The following is a 23,853-nucleotide window of genomic DNA, read 5'->3' on the forward strand; positions in this document are numbered from 1 at the left end:
TGAGTGGATTTCTAGAAAGGTACAATCTTTCAACACTGAATCAAGATGAAATAGAAAATTTCAACAGACAAATTACTAGTAATGAATTAAACCAACAATCAAAAAATGACCAAAAAAGTAAAAATAAAAGTCCAGGACCAGATGGATTCACAGGTGAATTCCACCAAACATTTAAGGAAGAGTTAATAGCTATTCACCTCAATGTATTCCAAAAAACAAAAAACAAAAAAACAAAAAAAAAAGAAAGGAGAGCTTCCAAATACATTTTATGAGTCCAGCATTAACCTGTACTAAAACCAGATTAAAGACACGATTAAAGAAAAAAACACTACAGGCCAATATCTCTGATGAACATAGATGTAAAACTACTCACCAAAATATTAACAAACCAGATTAAACAATACATTAAAGGAATTATACATCATGATGGAATGGGATTTATTCTGAGTACACAAGGATGGTTTAATTATTGCAAATTAATCAATCTGATATATCACATTAACAAGACAAATGATTAAAAGCATATTATTATATTGATAAATGTAAAAATACCATTTGACAAAGTACAGCATCCATTCATGATAAAAATTCTCAACTATGTGGGTATAGAAGGACCACACCTCAACATAATTAAAATGTATGAAAAACCCACAGCTAACATACTCAATGGCAAAAACTGAGAACTTGAAAAAAGAAAAAAAAAAACTGAGAACTTTTCCTCTAAGATCAGGAAAAAGACAAGGATGTTCACTTTCACTATTTTTATTCAACATAGTACTGGAAGTCCTATAGACAGCAATCAGATAAGAAAAAGAAATAAGAGGCACCCATATTGGTAAAAGATAAGTTAAATCGCAACTCTTTGTAGATGACAGAATTGATTCTATAAATAGAAAATCCTAAAGGCCCCACCTTAAATACTACTAGAACTAATAAATGAGTTCAATAAATTTGCAGTATACAAAATTAATATCCACAGCCAATAGGATTTCTATACACCAATAAGCAAAGGAGCAGGAAAAAAAATCCAAAAACAATATAATTTACAATTGCACCAAAAATAATAAAATAGCTAGGAAAAACTTAACCAGGGAAGCAAAAGACATGTAGTTTGAATACTAGAAAATATTGATGAAAGAAATTGAAGATGACATAAATAAGTGGAAAGATATTCCATGTTCATTGATTAGAAGAATCATAATGTTAAAATGTCCATGTTAGTGAAAACAGTCTGAAGACTCAATGCAGTCCCTATCAAAATACCAACATCATTTTTTCACAGAACTAGATTAAATAATACTAAAATTTATATGCCATCACAAACACACCTATGAATAGGCAAAGCAATCTTGAGAAAGAGCAAAGCTGGTGGTAATCACAATTCTAGATTTTAAGATATATTATAGAGTTGTTGTAATTAAAACGGCACAAAAATACACACATAGATCAATAGAACAGAATAGATACTCCAGAAATAAACACAAGTATATGGTTAATCTACAAAAAATAAGACAATAATATAAAATGGGGAAAAGACAGCATCTTCAATGAAAGGTGCTGGGAAAATTGGACAGTTACATATTAAAGAATAAAAGTGGATCAGTTTCTAATATCATACACAAAAATAATCTCAAAATGTTTTAAAGACCTAAATATGAGATTTGAAACCATAAAAATCCTAGAAGAAATACAGACATAACTTCTCTGACATAGGTCATAGCAACATTTTTTTTCTAGATATGTCTCCTAAGGTAAAGGAAACAAAAGCAAAAATAAACTATTAAAAGTACATGAAAACAAAACACTTTTGCATGGTGAAGGAAATCATCAACAAAACAAAAAGGCATAGTACTGAATGGGAGAAAATATTTGCAAATCATATATCTGAAAAGGGGTTAATCTCCAGAATATATAAAGAACTTATAAAACAACACCAAAAAAACCCCAAATAATCTGATTAAAAATGGGCAGAGGACCTGAATCTACATTTTTTCTTCCAAGAAAACATACATATTATCAACAGACATATGAAAAGAGACTCAATATCACTAATCATCAGGGAAATGCAAATCAAAACCACAAGATGTTAGAACTCATTAGAATGGCTAAAATAAAAAAGAAATAACAAGTGTTGGCAATGATGTGGAGAAAAAGAGACCCTTGTACACTGTTGGTGGAAATATAAATTGGTACAGCCACTGTGGAAAACAATATGGAAGTTCCTCAAAAAATTAAACATAGAACTACCATATTATCCATTAATTCTACCACTGGGCTTTTACCAAAAGAAAACAAAAACACTAATTCAAAAATATATATGCAAAATATATTTGTTTATTACAGCATTGTTTATATTAGCCAAGATGTGGAAGCAACCTAAGTGTCCATGGATAGATGATTGGACAAAAAAGATGTGGTATATACATATACATATGGTATATATATATATATATATATACACATATATAGTAAAATATTACACAACCATAAAAAAAGTATGAGATCTTGCCATTTGGGACAATATGTATGGAACTACGGGATATTGTGCTAAGTGAAATAAATCAATTAGAGAAAGACAAATACCATATGATTTCACTCATATATGTTATCTAAACAACATAAGAGTAACAAAAAGCAGAATCAGACCAATAAATGCACAGAAAAAAAACAGTGTTTGCCAGAGGGGAGAAGGGAGTGGGATTGGCAAAATGTGTGAAGAAGATTGGGAGATACAGCCTTCCAGTTATGGAACAAATAAGTCATGGTAATAAAAGGCACAGCATAAGGAATATAGTCAATGATATTGTAATAGCATTGTATTGTGACAGATGGTAGCTATACTTGTGATGAGCATAGCACAATGTATAAACTTATTGTATCACTGTGTTGTACCCCTCGAACTAATGTAACATTGTGTCAACCATACTCAAAAAATTTTATTTTATTTTATTTTTTTATTTTTTCCCAAAAAATTTAAAAAAGAAAAAAAAAGAACTTGAAAAATGAAGATTTGGCCAAAAATGAAAAATTATTTATAAATATGGAGTATATAATAATACTTTTATTTTGTGGAATAAAAGGATATTAAAATGCAATTTGAAAAAAATATTTCTGTTAATAGGTAAAATAGTTGAAGAGGATTTACAACTGTAAACTTACACATCTGTGTTATAAGTCACGCAGATGAAGAGTACAGCATAGAGAATAGAGTCAATAATATTTTAAAAAGTACTTTCTTCATAGGACCTAGAGCCATTTACTTGAGTGTCTGTACATTGGGGAAGGGAGAATACCCAGATACTTTGATGACTATTGGACACAGTATCTGACTTGACATTGATATCCAGAGAACTGAAACATCACCATCATGGTATTCCCAGTAAGGACTTAGAGGTGTTATGGGTTGAATTGTGTCCCCAAAATTTATATGTTGAGATTCTAACCTTCAATACATCAGAACATGACCTTGGAAGGAGGGTCTTTACAGAGATAATCAAGTTAAAATGAGGTCATTGGGATAGATCCTAATCCAATGTAACATGTGCCTTATAAAAATGGGAAATTTGGACACAGAGACATGTGTAGAGGGAGAATACCATGTGAATATGAAGGCAGCCATCTACAAGCCAAGGAGAGTCCTTCCCTCATAGTCCTCAGAAGGAACAAGCTCTGTCAACACCTTGATTTTGTTTTTCTAGCCTCTATAATGGTGAGAGAATAAATTTCTGTGACTCAAGCCACTCAGTTTGTGGTAGCTTAGGTACCTGCTACTCTGCTAGGCTACCCTAGAAAACAAGTACATGTGAACAGGTAATAGTCTTTCTTATGGTTCAGCTACTATGAGTCTAATGGATCTTGCAAACCCACCCACTGGTCATTTCCTCAACTTCTAATTGTATCATTTCCAGTTGCATACTTGGCAGTTGGAGTCACCCTCTATGTATTCCATGGACTGTAATGTAGGAGCTTTTATAGTAATGAAATCAAGTGGAAACCTTTGAAACTTCCTCCACCCACCAGGAGAAAATTAAAATATATATAGCATCCCTGGATCCATTTGGCAATGATTTATACTACTTTTAAAGAACTAAAGTATATAGGAAAGACAGTCCCATTCATATCTCTGCTTAATTTTCCAGTCTGGCTACTGAGGAAACTGGATGAATCATGGAGAATGACTATAAACTACTACAAGCTCATCCAGGTAGTATCCCCAATTGCAGTTATTCTGCTGGACATGATAACATTGCTAGATCAAATTAGTAAGACCTCAAATACACTGATTTTGGCAACTAATTATTTTCTATTTAATCAGAAAAGAGAAACAGAAAACCATTTTCATTCATATGAGACAGACAATATTCATTTATTGTTTTGCTCAGGGCTATGTTAAATCTCCCGTTCTTTTTCATAACGTAGTCCAAAATATTCTGGAAAACCTGGATACCCCATAGAATATTATATCAATGGCATTATGCTGATGAGGCAGGATAATAAAAAATGTGAATAATATGCTAGAAGGCTTTATTAAGGCACATTTATTTCAAGGAATGGAAGATAAATCCTAGAAATATTCAGGAACTTGCAATTTCACCAAAATTTTTGTCCAGCAGTCAAAAACATGCTGAGACATTGCTCCCTCTACAGAAAAGAAAAAAAAAATGCTATATCTTGCATTTATTACTGAAGAGAAAGAAATACGATGTTTGATGGGCTTCTTTGGATTCTGGAGCAACATATTCTACACCTAAGAATACTGCTCCATTTGATTTACTGGGTTACACTAAAGGGTGACAGATTTCAGTGGGACCTTCAAACTGAAAAGGGCTTGACAGCAAGTCCGAGTTGTGGTGTCAGTAGCCCTGCTGCTTGTGGCACATAATAAAGAAAACACTATGGTTTTGGAGGTGTCAGTGATAAGGAAAGGTGCAAGGTGGAGCTTATGGCAGGTTCCAGTGTGAGAATCTCAATGCAAGTCCTTGGGATTCTGAAGTCCATGCCATTTATGTTTGAGAATTATATGTCCTTTGACAGACAGCTCTTGACATGGTACTGGGCCATAATAGAGAAAAAATGCTATACAATGGGGCACCAAATGATTATGAATCCAGAACTGCCAATTATAAGCCAGATTCTGTTGGACCTACCAAATCAAGAAGTCATGCTGGCCCAGTAGCTATCCATCATAAAAAGGACATGGTCATTCTGGGATCAAGTCCAGGCAGAACCAGAGATTATAAATAAATTGTATGAATAGGTTACATAGACCCCTATGTCATCCAACATACTTACCTTCCCTCAGCTTGCATGTATGAATATTTGAATGAGGAGAGAAAGCCTGAATTTGGTTTATAAATAAGTTGGTTCGGTATGTAGGTTCAAGCTATAAATATATGGCACCTACATTACAGCCACACTCAGGGATGATCTTGAAGGAGTATAGCATCCAACCAGAGGATTCACTTCACAGGAAAGGAGGTGTGGGAGTGAATTTCTGACCAAGAGATTCACTGGTAAATTACATATTGCACTATCAAGAAGCAGCTGCCCTCAGAAAGAGCTTGAATGATTTACTGAAGGCCCAATAAAGTGTTAGCTTGGAGGCAACACTGCAAAACTGAGTGTCATTCTTTAAGATACAATGTATGCATGAAAACAGCAACTTCTATATAATGTTGTGTCTTGAATAGGGAAAGCACATGTGCTTAGATATCAAGGGATATCCTCAGGAGTGGCCTTACTTACCATCACTTGCAATGGCTCACTGGGGGCTTGTGTTCTTCTTGTTGCATCAGCTCTGGCCAGTGCAGTGTTATAGATCCTAATTCCCCCCAAAGGGACATATTCTTGCCAGGGATATAGTAATAGTCCCATTGAAGTACAGGTTATGGCTGCTGCCAGGGAACTTTGAACTCCTTATGTCTAGGGGCCAGCTGTTGTGAAGTTTGGATTCCTTTTGTCTAGAGGTCAGCTGTTGTGAAGAAGAGTTACCACCTTGACAGGGTAATTTAACCTGATGAGCAAGAAGAGGTAGAGTTCTTTTGCACAATATAAGAAAAACGGAATATCTGTGGGAGCCACATGATCCACTTGGACCCCCTTGCCCAATTTTTACTATGAATGAGGTTTGAAAGAAGTATGATTATTAGGGGCTCAGACCCTTCAGGAATCCAGTTTGAAATCATATCACCAGGTAAGGCAGCAAGACCTATAGAAGCAATAGCTGAAGATGAGGGGAAAGACGACAGTGTAGGAGGTCATCCACTTGTGGCCCTAAGATTAACAGCAGTGATGAAGCTATCATTTTTCCATTTCTTTTAAGTTTCACCTAAGGAGAAGCCCACAGGAACTTTGGAGGAGTGAGTACAGATAGGAGTGGATCTGTGTAGTGACAGTCATGGGAGTTTGCTGATTAGATCTCACTTCAAGAAAGTTTCTGCTCTGAAGAGTGTAGTTACTTGATAGCCTCAAGCTACTGCAAATTTGAGATTCACCAGTGTGTAAGCCAGGGCTACTCTTTCACTGGATTGCTCCCAGCTAGTGATTTAGCACTGTGGGTGTACTAAGTCCAGGATATTGCTTAACAACACAGACTCCTCTAAAGAGCAGTATTTGTTTGGGACTCCTCACTGGTCTGGTTGAGCCTTTCTCTGAGCATAGTCTGAGGCTCTTCCTTCCCAGCTTTCCTTTATCTTTCTCCTTTAATGTGGGTCAGAACTGCATGGTAATCTGAAGTTTCTCCCTACCTACTATTTCTCCTTTTCTCTTTTAGTCTTCACCAGTTTCGCTTAATAAGTATTTTACACTTTTCATTATGCCTTAGCTTTGAATTCCTGGAGGATCACTGGTGTTCTAGGGGAGAAGGCCAAAGAGACATTTCAGGTGGAGGGTGAACTGTGTAGCTGCCATTTACCAACTGTTTTGGAAGTATTTTACCAATAATTATAGATCTATCTTTGCATACTGGATGAATATCAGTATTGGGTCTAATTTCATCCCTGTTTCTCATTTATTTATTTCTCCAACATCACTTGTTATTTATAGGTAATTGTTTTTATTATTTTATTTTGTTTCCTTCCAGAGTTTCTTTAAGCAATGACAGGTAAATACACACACACACACACACACACACACACACACACTTTCTTTTCCTGCTTTTTAAAAAATACCATAGCTCATACAGCATATACTCTGTTATTCACCTTGATTTTTTTTTTTCACTAAAACTTAAGTCAGAGATCTTTCCATCCCACTACATAGTTTCTTTATCCCTTTTCACATTCACATGTCATTCCATTGCAAAGAAGTACTGTTATATATTCAACCAATCACTTATTAACAAATAATTGGATTGTTTTTAAAGTTTTCCTATTTACAATGTTGCAATAAAAAAACTTTTATGTGTCACTTAGGACATGTGTAAGTTTATCAAATGGGTTAGAAAAATGACACCTCTTTACGAATTGGATCTGAAATCTGAGTAAATAGAAGTCAAGATTATAACAAAAGGCAGAAAGCAGACTGGATGCAATGAAGAAGGTCTTCATATTTATATCTGTCTATAACTCTATCTGTATATTCATCATTGCAATAGATTGGATGTTTGTCTTTTCCCAAAATTCGTATGTTAAAATCCTAATTCCCAATGTGATGGTATTCGGGTGGGGCCTAATACCCCAAAAGTAGGACCTTTGGGGCTTTGGGGGAGTACAGTCCTCAGAAATAGAATTAGTGCTTTTATAAAAGAGGACCCAGAGCTCCCTAGTCCCCTTCCACTATGTAAGTGAGAAAGGAGGTCTATGAACCAGAAAGTGGGCTCTCACAAGACCCTGAACTTTTTGATGCCTTCATCTCAGACTACCCAGCCTCCAGAACTGTGAGAAATAAATTTTTGTTGTTTATGCACTACCCAGTTTATGGTATTTTTGTTATATCAGTCTGTACACAGACTAAGACATCTATCTATCATCTATCTATCTATCTATCTATCTATCTATCTATCTATCTATCATCTATCATCTATCTATCATCTATCCATCCATCTATCCAATATATCCTTTTTCTTTTCACACCCCTTTCTTGCTCTCAGGAATAAATGTGACAAGCATATTTCTGGAAAATGTAAAATAATTGACAAATGTGCATTATTCTTTCAGGGTAACTTGCAGCTTATTATTAAGTAAAGTGATAAGCTAAAAAAAGTGTCTAAAGGTAAATGATTACATTTAGAGGTCTGTATATGTATGGAGAAGTGGTGGTTACTGTCTACATATAGCTCTCTATTTCTTTTAAGGGCGTAAAATATCTGGTTCCTTCCCTCCATTCTTTGTTTACTTTTTCTTGATGCTAAGTAAAAGATAGATAAAACAAAACATGATAGGGTATCCAAAGGAATATTGTTAAGTTTTCACTTAAACTCAGATATGGTTTCCAAATTAAAGTTTCAGAACATGGGGTAAAATGCTACAGCAATTTGGCTTGAGTAGTTCAAGTACTTAATAAATAAAACATATAACTCTAAAATCACCTCTATAAATTATATGAAAAAATCAGCTCCTGGGACTCATGGAAGACTTGTTTTTATTTCTTACAGTTCCACAGAAGTAGAAATGCTCATCTGAGAGTAGCCAGTCTTTACTGTGGTAAGGCCATTCTGTGAAACCAAGTGCTCAGTTGTTTTTTAAAGCAGCTTATGAATCCACTTTGCTTCAGGCTGAGAAATAAAGTAAAAAAAAAAAAAAGAAAGAAAGAAAAGAAAAGAAAAAGGGAAATTTTATTTATCTTAATTATAGAGAGTTCCTGTTTTTTGAGAGACCACACCAAAACACATAGTGTCATAAGTGAAAGGGAACTTGGATATCATTTTTATTTCTTATTAAAAATGCAGGTCCCTGAACCCTACCCCAGACTTACCAAGTCAAAGTCTGAGATGGAATCAGCAATTTGCATGTTCAACAACTTCCCTGAGTGATCCTAATGTTCATTAAAAGATGAGAAGTACTGAATATTCATCCTACAACTAGCATTTGTGTAGGAACCAAGTCCTATCAATGTACATTATGTGTCAAAGATCTCACAACTATTTTAAAGGACTAGAACATTTAAAATTGATAATATAATATAAAAACACAAAATATATTTAAAATAACTGATAGTCATTCCAAATTCTACCACATTAATGTAATTATATTCATATTTGCCTATCACTGTCTATCTTTGTTCACAAACATGCAGATTTTTGCTTAGTTGTGATCCCATAGTATTTTTTCCTGTTTCAGTCTCTTAACTTTTCCCTTTAATTATCAAGGTTTTATAATTATCATTTCAATGAATGCATACTATTATATGTATTATATTTTACTAAACCATTCTCCTAATTGTATATATTTAGCTTAATTCCAAAGTTTTTCTGTTATAGACAGTATTGCAATCAGTCTTTGTTCCAAGAGTTTGTTTTTCCTTCTGCTGATATTTTTATTACAATACATTTTAAGTATTGAGATTATGAGTCAAATAGTATTGCTTCATTTATGACTCTTCCTTCATAGTTCCATATAATTCTAGAGGAAGGTTGAACCAGTTTATATTGTTCCTCTTTTGCAGTCAGCAGTGAATAAATGTGCCACCATCCCTAAAGTATGTAAGATATACATGTAAGATATTTTACATATATAATACATATAAAATTTTTAATATTTATATATTTTAGGTATACATCATTTTATTTTTATTTCATTATTAAATGAGAAATTATCTCATAAGATTGCTTTGATTACTAACCATGGTCAATATTTTTTTAATAATTTTGTTTCTTATACTTATTTCCTCCTGTATAAATTATATTTCTATTTCTTGGCCATTAGTTATGAGTATCATTTACTCTCAGAAACGTCATATCACTAACACTCTTGATTTACAGTTCAGTATTTTTTTCTACATCATGATGCTTCCCAAATAATTAGGATGAAGTGCTAACTGTGTCAAGCCTTAAATATAGGTGGATAACTTTCATTTATACATTGTGATTTGGGAGAAGCACTAGAAATGCCACTTTCTATGATTCATTGTTTCACTACATCAAAAACTAATGATGTAACATCATTACAATGTTACATTACATTGTGACTAACATAACATAATAAAATTAAATTAAATTAAAAAAAAGAAATGCCACTTTCTAAAGCATTTCACATTACCCCAAATCCAAACATTTGAAATTCATTCATTTATATTTTGGCTTTAAGACATTTTTTTAAGATTTTATTTCTTTATGAGAGAGAGAGAGGTGGGAGGAGCAGAGGAAGAGGGACAAGCAATCTGCTGCAAGGCTCGATCTCAGGTCTCTGAGGTCATGACCTGAGCTGAAACCAAGAGTCTGACCCTTAACTGACTGAGCCACCCAGGTGCCCCTTGGCTTTTAGATTTTTTAAATGCTTCAGTTAAACTGTAGTTAACACTTGAAGGGTAACTGCTGTGGACTGAATATTTGTGTTCTCCTAAAATTCATATTTTTTTTTAAGATTTTATTTATTTATTTGAGAGAGAGAGAATGAGAGACAGAGAGCATGAGAGGGAAGAGGATCAGAGGGAGAAGCAGACCCCCAGCCGAGCAGGGAGCCCGATGCGGGACTCGATTCGGGGACTCCAGGATCATGACCTGAGCCGAAGGCAGTCACTTAACCGACTGAGCCACCCAGGCACCCTAAAATTCATATTTTGATGCCCTAACCCCCCATGTGATGATATTTGGAGATAGAGACTTATAGGGGGTAACTAGGTTCAGATGAGGTCATAAGGGTAGAGTCCCCATGATGGGATTGTTGCTCTTATAAGGGAATGAAGAGACCAGAGCTCTTTCTATACCATGCAAGAATACATCAAGAAAGCGGTGTTTAAAAGCCAAGAAGAGTTTCTTTACCAGAACTCAACCATGCTTGTACCGTAACTGTGGACTTCTGGCCACCAAACTGTGAGAAATATGTGTTGTTTAAGCCACCCAGTCTATGGCATTTGTTATAGCAACCTGAATTAAGACAGTAATCAAAATTAAGCTTGTAATACCTTAATAAGAAATTATTTTGACAATTCAGGGAATAATAAGTAAGTGGTGGAATTTTTTCCATATAGGAAAGAGTTTTGAGTTTCTGGAACTTTCCAGAAAATGAAACATTGTCTAAGGAAGGGAGATCTTGGAATTCGAGTTTGCTCTTGACATCCAAATGTCAACAAGTAGAAATCAAAACTAATGGTGAGTGGGGGCGCCTGGGTGGCTCACTCCTTAAGCGTCTGCCTTCGGCTCAGGTCATGATCCCAGGGTCCTGGGATCGAGCCCCGCATCGGGCTCCCTGCTCTGCAGGAAGCCTGCTTCTCCCTCTCCCACTCCCCCTGCTTGTGTTCCCTCTCTCGCTGTGTCTCTCTCTGTCAAATAAATAAAATCTTAAAAAAAAAAAAAAACTAATGGTGAGTGAGGGGAGATAGGTGGAGTAGTTGCATGTTTGAAGCACAGCAAAGCAACAGCATATCAACAGTTATACAATAGGCAAGAAAAAGTCTTTTGAAACTCCATTATTAAAAAACCAAAGGCCTTCTTTCCATTCAATTTATAGTTTAGAATTAAAAAAAAAAGGTCATGTAGAAGCATCACAACCTTCTGCTGCTTTTATGCCCCGTAGACTTCCATTATGCTTACTATGTCAGTTGGCAACCCTGTGTCCCTCTCACTATTCACTTTGGATTCTGCCTGGAAATTCTGTGTTTTACTTCGGTTAATATCATCTTTTCAATATCATTCTGTTATTTTTGTATCTAGTGATGTAACTTCACAGACTGGCTCTCCTAGTAACTGGTTGGGTGTTCTTGGATAGAAACTTCCCCACTATCTTTGCCTTTCAAAATATTTCTTATCTTTCATGATCCAGGTCAAATATCACCTTGATAGATAGCCTTTTGACAGATAGCTTTTTTTTACCCTTTTTGAATGAATGAATGAATGAATGAATGAACTGGGAACACTAAAAATTACACTATCCAGGATCATCTGGATTTTTAAAACTGCCCAGCATTTTTTTATTCATTTCTTGCTAATTTTCTAATAAATGTCATACTAATTACTTATTCAATAAATATTGAGTGCCACCCACTCTCTTCAGAATTTGAGATATGTTAGTGAACAGAACAGAGAGTTTTGCCCTCACAGAGATTACATTCTACTAGAGGATATACACAATAAACCTAATTAAATTATACAATTGAAGGTAGCAAATTCTATAGAAAAAATATAGATGAGGTAAGGATTGGAGTGCAGGGGGTGGGATTTGCTGCAATTTTAAATAATTGGTTATATTAGCTTCCTTGAGAAATTGACATTTGAGAAAATATTTGAAAGAGAGAATTAGCCATGTGTAAATCTAAGGAAATAATATTCTAGGTAGAGGGGTATATCAGGGCAAGAACCTAAATATTCCTGGGATGTTCTAAGAACAGCAAGATGGCCAAAGGGGCTAGGTCAGATTGATGATGAGGAAAATAAGATGAGATCAGAGAGAAAGTTATCTAGGACTTTGTTGGCAATTGTGAAAATTTCACACTTATTCTGAGTGACATGGTGAAATATTAAAGGTTTTTTTTTTTTGCAAGTTAGTTTGTTTCTTTAGGTTTAATTTAACACTGTCAATCCTAAACATAATCTTTATTAATTATGTTGATGTTCAATAAACTGCATCCATTTAAATGGATAACTTGCTGAGTTTATATACATACATATATATATATATATATATATATATATATATATATCACATATATAAATGCATATCTATACTTGTCAAACTACTGCCACAATCAAGTTTCAGAACATTTCAATCACTCCCAAAAAGAGCTATGCATCCCTTCATTGAAACTTTTAAGCAGAGGAGTGACATTTTGTGATGTACTTTTTCTACAGAAGAGATATAGCTGGCTGACCAAGTTGGTAGCAATTGATGAGAGGTGGTCATATTTTAGATATTTTTTGAGTCAATCAGATCCAACAAAGGTTGTGAAAGAAAAAGAAGAATCAAAGACATCTTTGGTGTATCCTAACCTTATTCTTGATCTTAATGTGTGTTGACTTAATGGGAAAGTATGAAATTTTCTATAAGTTTTTGATAGATAGCTATTATCAAGAGAAGAGAATTCTCTATTCTTTTTTTAAGTCTTTATTTAAATTCTAGTTAGTTAGCATACAGTGTAATATTAGTTTCAGTTGTACAATCTAGTGATTCAACAGTTACGTACAACACCTGGTGTTTATCACAACAAGTTCGCCTCTTAATCCCCATCACCTATTTAACACATTCTCCCACCCACCTCTCCTCTGGTAACCATCAGTTTGTTCTCCATAGTTATGAATCTGTTTCTTGGTTTGCCTTTCTGACAATTTTTCCTCCCTTTGCTCAATCCACATGTGGATTTTAATCATATGGCATTTGTCTTTCCCTGACTGACTTATTTTATTTAGCATAATACACTCTAGCTCCATCCATGCCATTGGATTTCATTCTGTTTTATGACTGAGTAATATTCCATTGTGTATATTCTTTTTTTAATCATCATTTTCATCTTAAATAATGTTAAAATTTATGAAATACTTTTCTGAAGGCCTACTTTTCTAGTTTTCAGGAATAAAGCAAATTAAAAAAGAATGTAAAAGTGGAATACTTATGTGATATTTTGAGTGTTCCTATTTTCAGGGAAGACTAGTTTCAAGACCAGCTACTGGCATCCTCATTTTATGAGGGAATAGTTTAAGTTGTATGGCAGAAATAAGCATGTGTCTGGGTATCTCCATTATCCTGAACAGTGTTTAAAACAGAATATTTGCTCAAGAAATATTTATTGACATAGGAAACAAATAAATAAACATGGATAATTCTATTGAATACCCCAACTTATTCTAAACATAAAATTTCAACCTATAAAATAACAAAATCATGACTTGTCCTGATAATATCTCAAAGTTAATCTCTCAAAAATATTTATTAATCATCTCATATATGCCAAACAATGTTCTGGGCATTATGATGAATAGAAAATATTTCATCCTGTCCGTGAAGTGCTTTCAGTCTGGTTAAAAAACAATATTAACATCAACTCAACCTATAAATAACAATATAAGTGTTACAGTGTTTATAAGGGAAGTTGAGCTTTGAAGAAAATAACTATAGGGGGACAAACAATTACATAAGAAAATGAGAGCAATAGAAATTAAGATGTAAAGGCAGTAGTAACAGTAATAGTCTTACATTTATATAGTGATTTAGAATTTACAAAACCTTTTTACATACTCTCTCATTTGAACCTAAAAACAATTTGTTATACTGCGTAGGTTAGGTACTATTATTCTTATTTCCATATGACTTAATCCAAATTTTAAAAAAATGCTACATAACAGTGAAGTTATGTCTCAAATCCATTTTTTTTCCTGTTCTCTGCAACTTAGAAATTGGTTGAATATAGAAGATAGCAGATAAGAGTATGGATGGGAAAATACTCTAAGGATATAGATTTGGAAATACTTACAGAGATGTGAAAATTGAAGCCATAATAATAGATGAATTCTCTCAAGAACAATATGTAAAGAAGAGTGGAATAACTGAACCAAGAACTGAACATAAACAATTTGAGTTGGACATGAGAGGAAGAAGTGCCAGAAATGCAGATAGATAAATAGTAGTTAGAAAGGAAAAGAAAAAAGAAAACCATAGTAGTTGAAATTGAGGGAAATTAAGGGAGGAGACACATTTCCAATGAGTGCAAGAGGTCAAAAGGGGTTAAGGGTGGAAACAAAGCCATAGTATTTGGTAAATGTCATTACAGGGGACCATTAAAAGAACACTTAAAAAAAACAAAAACTAGAGGAATGTTCAAGATGGTAGCATAAGTAGGCCCTAAATTCATCTTGTCCCATGAACACAAAATATGTACAGCTACATATGGAACAATTTTCCCCTGAAAAAGACCTGATAACCAGATAAACAGTGCCTCCAAAAAAAGACAAAGAGACACATCAAAAAGGGTAAGGGAGCAGATAAATGGTCTTGCCCAGGACTCTACCTCACAGATGGTAACAATCAGGAGGAATCCCAAAAGTATGGAACTCTCCCTTGAGGAGTGAAGAGATTATACCTAATCATCAGTCATCCTAACTTTGGGAGCTACCACCAGAGAGATGATACCCCAAAATGTCTGGTTTTGAAAAATCAATAGAAATTAAGACCAGGAGAATCATAGAACTATAGGGAACAAAGATCCCACTCTTTGTGTGCAAACCCACTTGTCCTGATATCATCAAAGCAACAGACTGAAAAGTATCTAGACCATAAGTGACAAAGACCCATTTACTAATTTTAAGCAGCTCCCAAAGAGGCAGAAAACTGCTGGGACTTTATCATGGAGCAGCAGCACTGGAAGATGTTATTTTTTGCAATCTCACTTCAACTTGCTGCTGAAAAAGGCAAAGGGAACCATTTTTGATGCTCTTCCTCTAGGCTGTTAGCACCAGAGGGCTTGTGTTGCCCATCCTGAAAAGACAATGGGAACCATTTTTGACACTCTTCCTCTAGGCTGCTAGCACCAGAGGGCTTGTGCTGTCCATCCTGCACTATAACCAGGATGTCTGAGTGCCCCATGTTCCACCCACCATGCAAGGAACCCAAGCTATAATAGGGCCAGATGAGTGCCCAAGCCCCACCCAACCCATGCAGAGAACAAGGCACAACCAGTATAGGCAAGTACCACAAGCCCAGCACTACCCACACAACAACCAAGCCAAAATTAAGCTGAAAAAGGCCCCCATCCTGCCATCCCAATGCAGTGGAAGGGCCACAACTGGGTTAGCAAGTGCCTTGACCCCTAACCAACCCATGCACTGACTGAGCTACAATCAGTTTGGGCAAATGCACTTAGACCCATATTCCCTCTGCAGCAGACTAGCCACAACTTGGAAAAATGAGTGCTCCAAGCCCTACTTAACCGACACAGAGATGAAGTCACAATGAGATAAGCAAGGGGTTCACATTACTCTCTCCCTGTGCAGGGGCTGAGCTACACACAGGTCAGGCAAAGGCCTCAAGCTCCACCATCTCTGTGCAGCAACTGTGGCCTCCATGGGTATGTGCAACCCACAAGAGGTGCATCCATAGAGTACCTGGCTCTGGCGGCCAAGGAAGATTATACTTCTGGACCATACAGAACAGCTCCTACACAAGACTTCTTCAAGACTGAGGGAGGTAGCCATTTTGCTTAATACAAAACAAACACAGGCAAAATGATGAGACAGAGGAATATGTTCTGAACCAAAGAATAAGGCAAATCCCCAAAATTAAAACTTTAATGAAATGGAAATAAGCATCTTAACTGATAAAGTACTCAAAGTAATGATCATGAAGATACTCACTGATCTTGGGAGAAGAATAGATTAACATAGTGAGAACTTCAACAATGTAATAGAAAATATAAGAAAGTACCAAACAAATTATAACTGTGCTGAAAAATACACTAGAGGGTTTCAACAGCACAATGGATAAAATAGTATGAATTAGTGAATGAGAAGACAAGGCAATGGAAAACACCCAGTCAGAACACAAAAGGAAAAAAAAAAAAAACAATAATTAAAGGAAGTGAGGAGATTCAGAGGAGCAAGATGGCGGAGGAGTAGGAGACCTAAATTTCGTCTAGTCCCAGGAATTCAGCTAGATAAGGATCAAACCATTCTGAACACCTACGAACTCAACAGGAGATCAAAGAAAAGAACAGCAGCAACTCTCTGAACAGAAAAGCAACCACTTTCTGGAAGGTAGGACCTGCGGAGAAGTGAACCCGAGGTGATATTCAGGAAGATAGATGGCGGGGGACGGGACCTCCATCAACCACTACTGGCAAGTGATAGAGCAGCAGAGCACAAAATCAGAACTTTTAGAAGTCGGGTCTGCTGAGGGACATCGCTCCAGTGGCTAAGCCAGGGGTGGAACCCTCACTGAGACAGTGTGGTCTCAGGACCCTCGGGGTCACAGAAAGACCGGGGGTGCCTGAGTGCAGCAGAGCTCCCAGGTATCAGAGCAGAGAAGCTGGCTGCAGAGACAGAGCAGAGGAGTGGGCTTTCAGCTCAGGGTTGCCATAAACCATGATCTGCGGCACAGTCAGGCCACTGCTCTTCCAGCAGGGACCCAACAAGTGGCAGATCCGGTGAGACTCCCCATCTTCCCCCGGGAGGAGTGACGTGGGTGCACACCACAGGAATCTGCTAGGTTTGGAGACTCCACACAGGGTCGTGTGCCAGAAATAGAAATGCTAGGTCATAGGCCGGGTGAGCACGAAGTGTGGTTGGAGGCTGGGGAGACAGGAGTGACTGACTGTCTTCTCTGTGGACTCACTGAAAAGTGGGGCCCTGAGTTCTCGGCTCCGCTGGGGCAGAGACTGGGAGGCCGCCATTTTCACTCTCGTCCTCCAAAGCTGTACAGAAAGCTTGCAGGGAACAAAAGCTCCCGACAGCAAACCCTAGCAGATTACTTAGCCCAGTCCCCGGCAAGGGTGGGGCAATTCCGCCTCCGGCAAAGACATTTGAGAACCACGGCAGCATTCCCCTCCCCCAGAAGATCAGCAAGAACAGCCAGCCAAGACCAAGTTTGCCGATCAATGAGAATGGCAGAACTCCAGCAGGGAATACTGCACACAGAATTCATGGCTATTTCCCCATGATTCTTTAGTCTTTCAAAGTTAATTTTTTTTAATTTTCTATTTTTTCTTTTTGAATTTTTCTTTTTCCCTATTTCAACCAACATCTTATCAATCCCTTTTTTTAAAAGAAAAATCTTTTTTACTTTCATTTTTAAAGTCATATTCTATCCCTTCATAGTAGTTAACCTTGTTTTTGGTATATATATATATATATATATATATATATATATATATATATATATATTGTTCTCTCTTTAAAATTTTGGGATACAGTTTCTTCTAACAGACCAAAATATACCCTAATCTCTAGTGTATGGCTTTTTTCAAGTCTCCTGCCTGATCACATTCTCTCCTTTTTTTTTTTTTTAAATCCTCTTCTTTCTTTTTTCAACCAACTTCTTATCAATTCCTTTTTTAAAATCTTTTATAATTTTCATCTTTACAGTCATATTCCATCCCTTCATCGTATTTACACTTATTTTTGTACATATATAAGTTTTTCTTTCTTTAAAATTTTGGGAGGCACTTTCTTCTGACAGACCAAAATATGCCCAAAATCTAGTCTGTGTCAATGATCTATGCACCAGCCTGATCATATTTGATCACATTCTGTTTTTTTGTTTGTTTGTTTTATCTTTTTCTTTTTTTTTTTTTTCTTTTTTCTTTCTTTCCCTTTCTTTTACCCCAGTTTCAGGTCTCTTCTGATTTGTTTAGTGTATATTTTTCTGGGGTTGTTGTTACCCTGTGAGCATTTTGTTCTCTCATTCATCTATTCTCCTCTGGACAAAATGACAAGACAGAAAAAATCACCTAAAAAAAAGAATAAGAAGCAGTACCGACTGCCAGGGACCTAATCAATACAAACATTAGTAAGATGTTGGAACTAGAGTTCAGAATGATGATTATAAAGATACTAGCTGGGCTTGAAAAAAGCATGGAAGATATTAGAGAAACCCTTTCTGGAGAAATAAAAGAACTAAAATCTAACCAAGTCGAAATCAAAAAGACTATTAATGAGGTGCAATCCAAAATGGAGGCTCTAGCTAGTTTAAATGAGGCAGAAGAGAGAATTAGTGATATAGAAAACCAAATGATGAAAATAAAGAAGCTGAGAAAAAGAGAGACAAACAACTACTGGATCACAAGGGCAGAATTCCAGAGATAAGTGATACTATAAGATGAAACAATATTAGAATAATTGAGATCCCAGAAGAAGAAGAAAGAGAGAGAGGGGCAGAAGGTATATTGGAACAAATTATAGCAGAGAACTTCCCTACTTTGGGGGAGGAAACAGGCATCAAAATCCAGGAGGCACAGAGAACCCCCCTCAAAATCAATAAAAATAGGTCAACACCCTGATATCTAAGAGTAAAACTTACGAGTCTCCGAGACAAAGAGAAAATCCTGAAAGCAGCTTGGGAGAAGAGATCTGTAACCTACAATGGTAGAAACACTAGATTGGCAACAGACCTATCCACAGAGACCTGGCAGGCCAGAAAGGACTGGCATGATATCTTCAAAGCACTAAATGAGAAAAATATGCAGCCAAGAATACTATATCCAGCTAGGCTGTCATTGAAAAGAGAAGGAAGGATAAAAAGCTTAGAGAACAAACAAAAACTAAAGGATATTGCAGACCCAAAACCAGCCCTACAAGAAATATTGGAAGGGGTCCTCTAAGCAAAGAGAGAGCCTAAAAGCAACATAGACCAGAAAGGAACACAGGCAATATACAGTAACACTCACCTTACAGACAATACAATGGCCCTAAATTCATATCTTTCAGTAGTTACACTGAATGTAAATGGTCTAAATTCCCCAATCAAGAATCACAGGCTTTCAGATTGGATAAAAGAAATAAGACCCATTGATATGCTGTCTGCAAGAGACTCATTTTAGACCCAAATACACCCCGAGATTGAAAGTGAGGGGTGGAAAACCATTTACCATGCTAATGGACACCAAAAGAAAGCTGGGGTGGCAATCCTCATGTTAGAAAAATTAGATTTTAAACCAAAGACTATAATAAGAGATGAGGTAGGACACTATGTCATACTTAAACGGTTTATCCAACAAGAAGATCTAACAATTGTAAATATCTATGCCCCTAACATGGGAGCAGCCAATTATATAAGCCAATTAATAACAAAAGCAAAGAAACACATTGACAACAATACAATAATAGTGGGGGACTTTAACACCTCCCCTCACTAAAATGGACAGATCATCTAAGCAAAGACCAACAAGGAAATAAAGATTTTAAATGACGCACTGGACCAAATGGACTTAACAGATACATTCAGAACATTCCATCCTAAAAAACAGAATACACATTCTTCTCTAGTGCCCATGGAATATTCTCCAGAATAGATCATATCCTAGGTCACAAATCAGGTCTCAACTGGTACCAAAAGATTGAGATGATTCCCTGCATATTTTTGGTCCACAATGTTTTGAAACTAGAACTCAATCACAAGAGGAAAGTCAGAAAAAACTCAAATATATGGAGGCTAAAGAGCATCCTACTAAAGAATGAATGGGTCAACCAGGAAATTAAAGAAGAACTAAAAAAATTCATGGAAACAAATGAAATTGAAAACACAACTGTTCAAAATCTTTGGGATGCAGCAAAGGCAGTCCTAAGAGAAAAGTATATAGCAATACAAAGCCTTTCTCAAGGAACAAGAAAGGTCTCAAATACACAAACTAGCCCCACACCTAAAGGAGCTGGAGAAAGAACAGCAAATAAAGCCTAAACCCAGCAGAAGAAGAGAATTAATAAAGATCAGAGCTCAGATCAATGAAATAGAAACCAAAAGAACAGTAGATCAACAAAACTAGGAGCTGGTTCTTTGAAAGAATTAACAAGATTGATAAACCCCTGGCCAGACTTATCAAAAAGAAAAGAGAAAGGACCCAAATAAATAAAATCATGAATGAAAGAGAAGAGATCACAAACAACACCAAAGAAATACAAACAATTATAAGAAGATATTATGAGCAACTATATGCCAGCAAATTAGATAATCTGGAAGAAATGGATGCATTCCTAGAGATGTATCAACTACCAGAACTGAACCAGGAAGAAATAGGAAACCTGAACAGACCTATAACTACTAAGGAAATTGTAGCAGTAATCAAAAATCTCCCAACAAACAAAAACCCGGAGCCAGATGGCTTCCCAGTGGAATTCTACCAAACATTTAAAGAAGAATTAATACCTATTCTTCCGAAACTGTTCTCAAAAATAGAAATGGAAGGAAAACTTCCAAACTCGTTTTATGAGACCACCATAACCTTGACCCAAAACCAGACAAAGACCCCATCAAAAAGGAGAATTAGAGACCAATATCCCTAATGAAAACGGATGCAAAAATTCTCACCAAAATACTAGCCAATAGGATCCAACAGTACATTAAAAGGATTATTCTCCACGACCAAGTGAGATTTATCCCTGGGCTGCAAGGTTGGTTCAACATCTGCAAATCAATCAATGTGATACAATACATTAATAAAAGAAAGAACAAGAACAATATGATCCTCTCAATAGATGCAGAAAAAGCATTTGACAAAGTACAACATCCTTTCTTGATCAAAACTCTTCAGAGTATAGGGATAGAGGGTACATACCTCAATATCATAAAAGCCATCTATGAAAAACCCACAGCGAATATCATTCTCGATGGGGAAAAACTGAGACCTTTCCCCCTAAGGTCAGGAACACGGCAGGGATGTCCACTATCACCACTGCTATTCAACATAGTATTAGAAGTCCTAGCCACAGCAATCAGACAACAAAGAGAAATAAAATGCATCCAAATGGGCAAAGAAGAAGTCAAACTCTCACTCTTGGCAGATGATATGATATTTTTTGTGGAAAACCCAAAAGACTCCACCCCAAAACTGCTAGAACTCATACAGGAATTCAGTAAAGTGGCAGGATAGAAAATCAATGCACAGAAATCAGTGGCATTCCTATACACCAACAACAAGACAGAAGAAAGAGAAATTAAGGAGTCGATCCCATTTACAATTGCACCCAAAACCATAAGATACCTAGGGATAAATCTAAGCAAAGAGGCGAAGAATCTGTACTCAGAAAACTATAAAATACTCATGAAAGAAATTGAGGAAGACACAAAGAAATGGAAAAACGTTCCATGCTCATGGATTGGAAGAACAAATATTGTGAAGATGTCAATGCTACCTAAAGCAATCTCCACATTCAATGCAATCCCTATCAAAATACCATCCAATTTTTTCAAAGAAATGGAACAAATAATCCTAAAATTTGTAAGGAACCAGAAAAGACCCTGAATAGCCAGAGGAATGTTGAAAAAGAAAAGCAAAACTGGTGGCATCACAATTCTGGACTTCAAGCTCTATTACAAAGCTGTAATCATCAAGGGAGTATGGTACTGGCACAAAAACAGGCACATAGATCAGTGGAACAGAGTAGAGAGCCCAGAAATGGACCCTCAACTCTATGGTCAACTAATCTTCGACAAAGCAGGAAAGAATGTCCAATGGAAAAAAGACAGTGTCTTCAACAAATGGTGTTGGGAAAATTGGACAGCCACATGCAGAAGAATGAAACTAGAGCATTTCCTTACACCACACACAAAAATAGCCTCAAAATGGTTGAAAGACCTTTTGCACAGCAAAAGAAACAGTCCACAAAACCAAAAGACAACTGACAGAATGGGAGAAGATATTTGCAAATGACATATCAGATAAAGGGCTAGTATCCAAAATCTATAAAGAACTTATTAAACTCAACACCCAAAGAACAAATGATCCAGTCAAGAAATGGGCAGAAGACATGAACAGACATTTTTACAAAGAAGACATCCAAATGGCCAAGAGACACATGAAAAAGTGTTCAACATCGCTGGGCATCAGGGAAATCCAAATCACAACGTCAATTAGATATCATCTCACACCAGTCAGAATGGATAAAATTAACACGTCAGGAAATGGCAGGTGTTGGCGGGGATGAGGAGAAAGGGGAACCCTCCTACACTGTTGGTGGGAATGCAAGCTGGTGTAGCCATTCTGGAAAACAGTATGGAGGTTCCTCAAAAAGTTGAAAATAGAGCTACCATATGACCCAGCAATTACACTACTGGGTATTTACCCCAAAGATACAAATGTAGGTATCCGAAGGGGTACATGCACCCCGATGTTTATAGCAGCAATGTCCACAATAGCCAAACTGTGGAAAGAGCCAAGATGTCCATCGACAGATGAATGGATAAAGAAGATGTGGCATATATATACAATGGAATATTATGCAGCCCTCAAAAGGAATGAAATCTTGACATTTGCAACAACTTGGATGGAACTGGAGAGTATTATGCTGAGTGAAATAAGTCAATCAGAAAAAAAACATGTATCATACGATCTCACTGATATGAGGAATTCTTAATCTCAGGAAACAAACTGAGGGTTGCTGGACTGGTGGGGGTTGGGAGGGATGGGGTGGCTGGGTGATAGACATTGGGAAGGGTATGTGCTATGGTGAGCGTTGTGAATTGTGTAAGACTGTTGAATCACAGACCTGTACCTCTGAAACAAATAATACATTATATGTTAAAAAAAAAAAAAAGAAAAGAAAAGAAGAAGATAGCAGGAAGTGGAAAATGAAGGGGGAGAAATCAGAGCGGGAGATGAACCATGAGAGACTATGGACTCTGAGAAACAAATGGAGAGTTCTAGAGGGGAGGGAGCAGGGGGATGCATTAGCCTGGTGATGGGTATTAAAGAGGGCACATACTGAATGGAGCACTGGGGGTTATAAGCTAAAAATGAATCATGGAACACTACATCAAAAACTAATACTGTAATGTATGGTGATTAATATAATGTAATAAAATAAAAAAATAAAGGAAGTGAGAATACTGTAAGGGACCTCTGAGACAACATAAAACAGAATAGGAAAAGGAAAACGAAAGGGCCATAGAAATATATCAGGAATTAATAGACATCTCTAATCAGGGCCAAGAAAACAAGATGAAACCAAAGAGAAACACTAGTGAGGCATATTTTAAAAATTGTAAAATTTAATGATAAAGAAAGAATTTTTAAAGTAGCAGGAGGAAAGCAACTTATTACCTACAAGGCAAACCCTTAAGGCTA

General features: G+C 36.3%; 1 protein-coding gene across 1 annotated transcript in view; it reads right to left on the reverse strand.

Moving 5' to 3' along the window:
• Positions 1–8,680: 8,680 nt before the first annotated feature.
• Positions 8,681–23,853, reverse strand: part of CYLC1 (cylicin 1) — a 177,965-nt gene continuing 162,792 nt past the window's right edge. Inside the window, exon 6 of the mRNA XM_032387858.1 lies at positions 8,681–8,713. Within this exon, the coding sequence (XP_032243749.1) occupies positions 8,681–8,713 (33 nt within the window). The remainder of the gene's footprint in view (positions 8,714–23,853) is intronic.

Source organism: Phoca vitulina, unplaced genomic scaffold (assembly GCF_004348235.1).
Source record: "Phoca vitulina isolate PV1807 unplaced genomic scaffold, GSC_HSeal_1.0 scaffold51, whole genome shotgun sequence".
Taxonomy (NCBI): Eukaryota; Metazoa; Chordata; class Mammalia; order Carnivora; family Phocidae; genus Phoca; species Phoca vitulina.